At 38.7% G+C, this 8,576-nt stretch overlaps 2 protein-coding genes across 2 annotated transcripts in view; one reads left to right on the top strand and one right to left on the bottom strand.

Annotated features, from left to right (window-relative positions):
• Nucleotides 1-4,026, top strand: part of LOC111449021 (plant UBX domain-containing protein 8-like) — a 5,219-nt gene extending 1,193 nt beyond the window's left edge. The window contains exons 3-11 of the mRNA XM_023088850.1: nt 125-716; nt 818-898; nt 973-1,079; nt 1,246-1,456; nt 1,576-1,776; nt 1,860-1,991; nt 2,969-3,112; nt 3,193-3,249; nt 3,719-4,026. Of these exons, the coding sequence (XP_022944618.1) occupies nt 125-716; nt 818-898; nt 973-1,079; nt 1,246-1,456; nt 1,576-1,776; nt 1,860-1,991; nt 2,969-3,112; nt 3,193-3,249; nt 3,719-3,826 (1,633 nt within the window). The 3' untranslated portion in view covers nt 3,827-4,026. The remainder of the gene's footprint in view (nt 1-124; nt 717-817; nt 899-972; nt 1,080-1,245; nt 1,457-1,575; nt 1,777-1,859; nt 1,992-2,968; nt 3,113-3,192; nt 3,250-3,718) is intronic.
• A 1,656-nt stretch (nt 4,027-5,682) lies between these two features.
• The window catches only part of LOC111452879 (scarecrow-like protein 28), a 3,647-nt gene continuing 753 nt past the window's right edge, over nt 5,683-8,576 (bottom strand). The window contains exon 2 of the mRNA XM_023093802.1: nt 5,683-8,421. Within this exon, the coding sequence (XP_022949570.1) occupies nt 5,905-7,860 (1,956 nt within the window). The 5' untranslated portion in view covers nt 7,861-8,421 and the 3' untranslated portion in view covers nt 5,683-5,904. The remainder of the gene's footprint in view (nt 8,422-8,576) is intronic.

The raw sequence follows: 8,576 nt of genomic DNA, 5'->3' as shown, positions 1-8,576 counted from the left end.
CCCCCCCCCCCCCTCCTAAAGTTTGTTTCTTTAAAAAGGAATTTCTGCCTGCATATCTATATGTTATTTTTTCTATCTAACCAAATTCTTGATGTTGAACTCGAACTATCCCCATTATCTTCAGCGCACATCCGACCTCTGTTTCTGGTGATTATGATTTCATGGACATTGATGATCCAGTTGAAGTTGAACCCCAGGGTCCTCCTCAGTCTCTTCTATCTGCTGCTAGAGAGATTATGAATCCATTTTCATTACTTGATCAAAATCTCCGCCAGGGTTTATTTGACCACGCCTCTGATTTTACTAGTTCTGCTCCAATGGTGACTCATCCAAGAGAGGTGAGGGAGATTCCCATAGAATTTAGAGATGGTAGCCGACCATCTGGCCAATCTGGCCAATCTGGCCATGTGCTGACAATTGAGGATGTCACTGGGACTGTGGATGCCCATGGTCAAGAGGTTCGTGGGACTGTAGTAATTGATGATAACGAAGATGAAGAACCTCTAGTTGCTTCTGTAGCACATGCACCAGATTTAGAGCATCGGGCTATTTCAAGTCATGATTCTCGTGACAGAAATGCTATATCCGGTGCCTTTGAAAGTGCTGAGTTTCAAGACAGAAATGACATTGAAGAAGAAATGATTCGTGCTGCAATTGAGGCTTCAAAGAAAGATGTTGTGCAGGCTTATCCAAGTGATCCCTTAACTACACAAACTGTATGCGCTGACACTATAATTGTGGTGGACTTTTTTTATTTTCTGTTTAGGCATTGGATTGTGTTGTGGTGTATATGATTTTGTTTTTATCTGGATGGCAGGATTTAAGCAATCTTAGGGCTCGAGAACATCTTTCTCACTTGAGTGATTTAGAATTATCACCTGCAGCTTCATCTATCAAGGTTTATTCTCGTCTTAAACCCTTTCTATCTTAACTGTTACACCATCTTATGATTAATTTGTATTGACAATGCAGCCAGAGGAAGATTTCCCTGAGCGAGGGGAGAACATTGGAGGATCAAAAACAGAAACTTCGAAGTTAACTGATGTGGAACTGAGGAAGGTCACATCATTAAATGGAAGGTATTCTTCTCAACAATTTCATGCTTTGTAAACTACACTAGGTAGAATTTGTGTAAATTATCATTCACCAACCTGTTTATTGTGATGCCTACTGAGAATGAGAGTCTATACTTTGTGTTATCTGTTCAACGCAACAGTTTGATGAAGTTACATTGGAAAAACTTAGGATGGAAACAGGAAGTACGTCTGCTCAAGATGAGGTTGAAGATCTAGAGGAAGTTAATTTAATTAGGCATCGGACCAAACGCAAGTCCTCTGGCAATGCTGAGCCTGCAAAGGGGGTTGAAATTGTTGATTTAAGCCTTGCATCAAGTCCCAAGCATCCTGATAGTAGTAATAATCCACAGCACAATGGGAATGCATTTCAGTCTGATGAGGTACAGAACTTCACATGTCCATGTTTTAATCTTAAATTTTTTCATTTTGAAATATAAAACTTGTCATCTTAGTTGCTTTATAACCATTCATTTAAACGATTGATGCTTCTCTATGGAAGTGGGGTGGAATTTCTTCAGAGGAGCATGATGAAGCAGTCATGCTTGAGGCTGCCATGTTTGGTGGAGGTTCTGAAGGAAGTTCATATCGTTTTCCATCTGCACCTCATGAATTCATGAGAAATCAAGGTTCATATGTACAGCCAGCCCCTCGCCCTCCTTCACCCTCCTTAGTAGCTCAGCGCTTGATAAGGGAACAGCAGGTTTGGCTTGTGTGATTTAAACCGAACTGTTCAATTTGTTGCTATCCACTATGTGTCTAATTGCAAGTTACATTACCCATCAGGATGATGAGTATCTGGCAGCTTTAGAAGCTGACAGAGAAAAAGAACTGAAGGCCATGGCTGAAGCTGCAGCTGTTCGTGAAAAAGAAAGACAGAGAGAGGAAGAATCTCGTCAGAAACTGGATGCTGAGAAGGTAATTCTGGTCATATGTGTGACTTTCTGTTTTTTAGATTCCTTTTTCCATCTGTTGTAATTCATTGGATATTATATATATTTGAGAGAAAAATTTATATGTGTGTGTGTGTCTGTTTGCCCTCTTCCTGTGCCCTGAGGGATTCCAGAGTCTCACAGACCATTATATTCGAGTCTGAGTAGTCTCTTTTAACTTTACATCTTCTACTGCTTGTTTTAGCATATGAAGTTTATATTCTGAAGCATATAGGACAAACCAGGGTTGGTTAATGTGTCTTGATTCTCTGCTATTTTTCCAACACGTGTTAGGCACTAGTTGAGCAAATTAATTACTAGTTTGGTACTTGTAAAACATACCTCTAACACTTGTTAAGCATGACAGATCATCAAACAATTCATTTGCTGTCAAATAATTGTTGGACAGTGGAACTAAAATATTACTTTTGTTTATTTATTTACTACTATGAAATTGGACATAAAATGAAATGTAGGAAAGCATACGATAAGTTTTAAGAGTGAAAACCGACCAAGTATACCATTTTTTTTTTCTTTCCCTTTTTTGTTTCCTATGAGCGTTTCTGTGGTAACTTGATTAGAATTGACTGGAAGTTATCATTTTTCTCTATACCAACTGGAACTTATCACTCACTTTCTTATTTATTCAAAGGGTACTGTTTAATGGTGTTTGGATAACGAGCATTTTTTTTCATCATGAAGATATTCAAATTGAAATTTGGTCTCCAAACGAGTTCTCCTTTCCAAAACCTTTCAACTAGGTTGATTGGGTGTAATTTGCACTGTAATCCCTTTTATAATGATGTTTATGATTCCTCTCCCACTAGTTCAAGTATGATGCATTCTAAACTATGGGTACTTCTGCCATATATACTTGGTCCATATACTCTACATTTCTGCAATTTAGTGACAATGAGCAATCTTCTGTCCTGGATGTTCATTCCATGGTTTTTTAATTAGCAGGAACTTGAAAGACATTTGGCAGAAATAGAGGCTTCTCTTCCCAGTGAACCAAGATCAGATGACGAGAATGCGGTGACACTGTTAGTGCGCATGCCAGATGGCAGTCGCCGCGGTCGTCGATTTCTCAAATCTGATAAGCTACAGGTGAATTTTGTAAAGATTAACTAAAGTTGATTTCTATTATATGCCCCTATTTGCCTAACTGGCTGTGATATGTTTTGTAGTGTCTCTTTGACTTCATTGATATCGGTAGAGTTGTCAAGCCTGGTTCCTACAGATTGGTGAGTACATTAACATAATATGATGTGCCCTGTTTAGCTTACAAGATATACTATATTTATTTGTCTTCCTTCCTGACCGTCCATATAATGCTCTGATGCTATGCTTATTAGAGGGCAGGAACAAATTTTGAAGGGGTATATTTTAGATTTAAAGCATATTTTGGTTTGGACGTTTATTCCATTTTAGTCCATGAATAAACAAGTAGGAAATTACTTAAAATTGAAACGGAGATGTTTGATTATTTGCTTGAATGGTAGACATTTACTTGTACTGGTATTTGAAATCGTGTATGGTTAAAATAATTATTTCTCGAAGTTGAAGGACTTATCTAAATCATCTTAAAGCTTAGGATCTAAAATTAAATATTAAAAAGTTCGATTGTAGACTGAAACATAATCTGTATTTATGGTTTAATATTTTGGAGTTCTTGTGTCATATATATAATAATATATATTTATCCATGGACAGGTGAGGCCATATCCTCGAAAAGCTTTTGGAGATGGGGAGAGTTCCTTAACATTGAATGAACTTGGAGTTAACAGCAAGCAAGAAGCTTTTTATCTGGAGTTGATTTAATGGTGTGGCCAACTCTATTAAACTGCTGAAATTAAATGATATATACATGAAAATTACTTCTTCTCTTCTCTCTCGAAGCTTTCTTTGTGTGGATGAAGTGTAGGAATGGCATTTGAAGGTATAAATAGATCCATTAATGCGGAATAATGGTTTTGAAGTGCCTAATATTTGATCCTTCTGCCATGTTGGTCTGTATTGCAGCTTTCTTGTTCATACAATGATTTTAGGGATCGTATTGGATTCTTTGGCTGCTATGTATATGAACTAGCTCTATTCATTTTAGAAACAAACATTGCAATATATTAGATTAGATGGGTAGCTGCCTATAGCCTAAATGCACTGCCTTCCTTCAAATGTTCAGCTCAGCTCAGCTCTTTGAAGTGATTATTTTGCTTTTGATTTTACATTGTGTTGGTATATCACAAATCTCCATAGTTTGGGCATGGAAGGACACAGTGAGCAACATAGGTCTTTAGTCTGTGATTGCCCATGTTGTTCCATACCCTTCCTTGACAAAACAGCTTCTATCTGGGTCTGAAATGACACTTTTGTCCAAACTATACCATATACCTATGTCTTTCGGCTCCGAATTTTCGAGGTTAGATTGGGACTTTTGTACGAGCAAATGTAGGCTTGAAGACATACTTAGGGGCACGTGAAAGTATGAGAAATTTGGGTTCTTCTACTTTAGAATGTGATGCCATTTACCATAAAGTAGTTGAAAATTTAGGTTCCTCTACTTTAGACTGTGATTCCATTTGCCCTTGGTTGGAGGATATAGGTTTAGAGATTAGTTAAAGTATCATTTTAGTTTTTGTATTTCGGGTTTTTATTCCATTTTATTTCAAACGACGAAAATTCAGTCGTTGTACTTTCAATAAAGTTTAAAGTTCGTCCCTATTAAAAAATTCTCATTCTCTTTAAGTTTTAGAAATATTTTCACGAGTCTTTTGTATAAATCTTTAGTATTATTGTTTAACTAATTTTGATAAAGAAAATAATTTCACAACAAGTAGTAGATCTAACGACCTTCAAAAACGAGAAAGCGATATAGGCATCAACAGAAAGGCAAATAAAGGCCTATGTAATATATCTACTAGTTCTTAAGTAATATATCTACTAGTTCTTACGTCTTAAATAAACTTTAGATCTAGATGAGATGATTTATTGAAATCGTAATCATCATTTAAGAGTAAGATGAGCTATTATGTGATACTAAATGATTTATTTTCCGATTGATATTAAATATTTAAGAGTTAAAAAGTTTAAATAATTACAAATAAATATCCATGTTCAAACTAGAGAATTTAATGTTTGCCTATGTTTGCAAGTTTCTTAAAAAGGGATGTTTCTTTCTCCTCCCCAATCAACGTGGGATCTCACAATAATTGGGAGGTCCCCACATTGATCGAAAAGGGGAACAAATGCCAACGAGAACACTGAGCAACAATAATTGGGAGGTCCCACATTGATCGAAAAGGGGAACAAATGCCAACGAGAACACTGAGCTCGAGGTGGATTGTGAGATCCCACACTAATTGAATTGGGAGGTCCCACATTGATCGAAAAGGGAAACAAATGCCAACGAGAACACTGAGCTCGAGGTGGATTGTGAGATCCCACACTAATTGGAGAGGAAAACAAAGTATTATTTATAAAAATGTGAAAATCTCTCCCTAGCATACACATTTTATAATCAATCTTAGAGAGAGCTTTCATCGCTCCAACGATGACTCTCTTTCAATAGTATCAGCTTCATGTTTAATCATCGAAGAGTTTTCGAAGAACAATGAAGTATGTCTATCTTTATTGAGCGAAAACCAGTGGGAAACCTTCAAAAATTACATCATAGAAAAGAAAGAACTTGTAATGAAGAACACTTCCATCAAAGAATTAAAGAATTGCAACAAATCAAATACAGACATCTCTTAACTTCTATGCCCTGTTCTAATCACTCCAACAAAAGAATGAAAGAATAATAATAATCAAAATCACCCATTTCTTTCTATCTATATCTCTATCCTATAAAGAATCTTTGTATACTAATAACACAATACAATTGAAACCCCAAAAGAATATCAAGTCTGTTGGTTAAATGATGATGAACAACTTCCACCTGAAACCTCTGCTGCTGTCCATCCTGAAACTGTGTAAACTGGCTGCTCTTCCCATCTCAGGCAAACTGCTTCTTCTTCCAGCTTTGTCACATTGAACCCTTGAGCTGCTGATGAGTACATTTTCAAGAGGAATTGGGTCTGAAGAAGCTCCCGATCGTCGTCCCGAATCCCGACGCATTGCAGGCCTCCCTGCTGCTCCATCAGCTTCTTCCATTTCTTAAATCCAACATGTCTTTCATACCTCTCCCTTCCTTCACATCCTATCATGTTCCTTATCTCCCTTCCAAACATCTCCTCGATCTTTAACCTGGCCGTGCTCTCCGGTGGAAGGCTAGCATCGATTGAGTCGAATATGCCTGCGTAGTACTTGAGTGTTGCTGCTACTCTTGTCTCTAACCTCGGTTCGTTGTGCTCGGCTTCTTGCTCGGCCATTACGACAATGGTTGGGTTTGTGCTTCTGATAAGCCCCAAGAAGTCCCTTAATGCTCCCCAATTCCCATCATATAGTGTCTTGTGCAGTTGGAGTATGCAATTCACGCCTACACTCTCTTGCTCCTTAACATGAAGCATCCATAGCCTCACATCCTCCAACCGATCCACCACTGCGTGGAACTCGAACGGCAACCTCAATGCCTCGGCAAACCCCGCCAGCCTATCTCCCGTTTCGTTTAACTCCTGCTTCGACTCACCAATACCGGTGATTCGAACGTGACTTGGAGGGTTCGCTCTAGATGCCAAACTTTGGAACAAGCTTGGCCATTGCAGGCCTTGCTTTATGTCAAAATCTATGATGTGAACCATGTCTTTCCCTTCGAATGCTCTTAGCAACATCTCGTTCGCCGTGAAGTGGATGAATTTCGGGATCGGGCTCACGTCGTTCAGAAGCCGAAGCGCTGTCCCGGTTGTATTGTCGTCCATCTGATCGTATTCCCTCGGCGGGGTTATGTGGAACACTTGTGGCCAAACTCTGCACACCCTGATGGCTAGAGCCTCTGTGTAATATGCTATCAAACGTGAAATTGGTGATGACCCTTTTGGAGATGCTCGGCTACCAAGTTTGTCTATCAAATGGTTTATCAAACCAATGTTCTTTGAGCCAATTGCTTCCACACATGCCATTAGAAGACTGATCAGCTCAAACCCTTCTTCTTCTTCCCTTTCATTGTTCAAACCAGATCCTTGATGGTGATGATATGAAGGATTTCTTGAGCTACCATTCCCAATTTCCACACCTGTTGCTGCTGCTGCTGTTGCTGTTGGAACATTCTCTGTTGTTACTCTTCTTCTCAATGAAAATCTTTCACTTTCGGACGATGAACTCGATCCCGAGCCCGAACCGGAGCCTGACCCGTCCTCAGCCTTCACATGGCTGCTACTTTCTCCCAAATCAGCGATCTCTGACAAAAATGGCGATGGCAAAGAAATTACTTCACTTCCAGGAAGAAAACAGAGTTCTTCTTCATCCCCATCTGGCTGATGAAACCAGAAACTCCCTCCGCCGCTGCCAAATTGGCTCAGAATCAACCGGTCTCCGCCGTCATCTCTGCTTTCTCTCTTCCTCTTGGCGCTGCTAATGAAGTTTTCATCATCATCAATCCCAATTTGTTCTGCAATTCTCTTCAAGTTCTTACCTTTTTCCTTCCAAAACTCTTGCTTGATCTGCTTGTTGGTGGAAGACAGCGGCGGAAGCCTAATGTTCTGCTTCTCGACTGAGAGCCCAACCGGCCGAATCGACGGGGATCGAGCAGTGGCGGCTGAGGTATCCTTCGGACGGGAAAAGCTGCAGGGCAAATCCAATCTCTGTGTGCTCATTGAAGTTGGTAACTGCAAATGACAAGCTTGAAACTGCGGCTGTGCTTCACTTCTCAATCGGTTCCTTGGCGAGAGCAATGTTGAACTAGAACACCCAGCCAACATCCTCTATCTTCTTCGAACTTTTATGCTTCGTTATTCTAAAAAGATCAACACACCCCCACAACCCAATTTTCCTTTTCCTCTGTTTTTTTCTTTCTAAATTCCTTTTCCAGTTTAAGATCTAAACAAATGAATTCCCTTTGAAGAACTAAAAAGAATGAATCTACGTGTGTGTGTGTGAAGAACAATTACAAAAAAAAAATAAAAATCATATGAACACAAACAAAAAAACCAAGAGGAATCCGATGAGAAAGAATCAAAATATAAACACTCTGTTTTAAAGTTCCAAAATGTGTGTCCTAAATTCAATCCCAACCCCAAAACAAAGAATGAAAGAATAACAATTAGATTACAATAATGCTGCCAAGGAAAACAAAATCATCGGATTCCCAAAGTTTCAGAGCAAATTCATTGGAAAAAACAGAGAGAAGATTTACTTACAAACCGATGAAGAGAGTTGAAGAAACATACTCTCAAACCCAGAACAGCGATTGAAGCCATAACAGGAAAATCGAATCAAGAACAAAACGCATCCACCAAAGCCGCACAACATTCATCCAACAGCTGAAGAACCAGAGAAAAAAAAACACAGCTAAGAATCCAGAGAAAGAGAGAGAGAAAACAGAGGTTTGTTCTGTTCTTGGTTTTGGGCAGTGTTTTTTTTTTTTTTTTTTTTTTTTTTTTTTTTTTTTTTTTTTTTTTTTTTTTTTTTTTTTTTT

The sequence above is a fragment of the Cucurbita moschata genome, unplaced genomic scaffold (genome assembly GCF_002738365.1).
Source record: "Cucurbita moschata cultivar Rifu unplaced genomic scaffold, Cmos_1.0 Cmo_Scf00001, whole genome shotgun sequence".
NCBI lineage: Eukaryota > Viridiplantae > Streptophyta > Magnoliopsida > Cucurbitales > Cucurbitaceae > Cucurbita > Cucurbita moschata.
The sequence above is the reverse complement of the archived record's forward strand: the minus strand, read 5'-3'. Positions and strand labels throughout refer to the sequence as shown.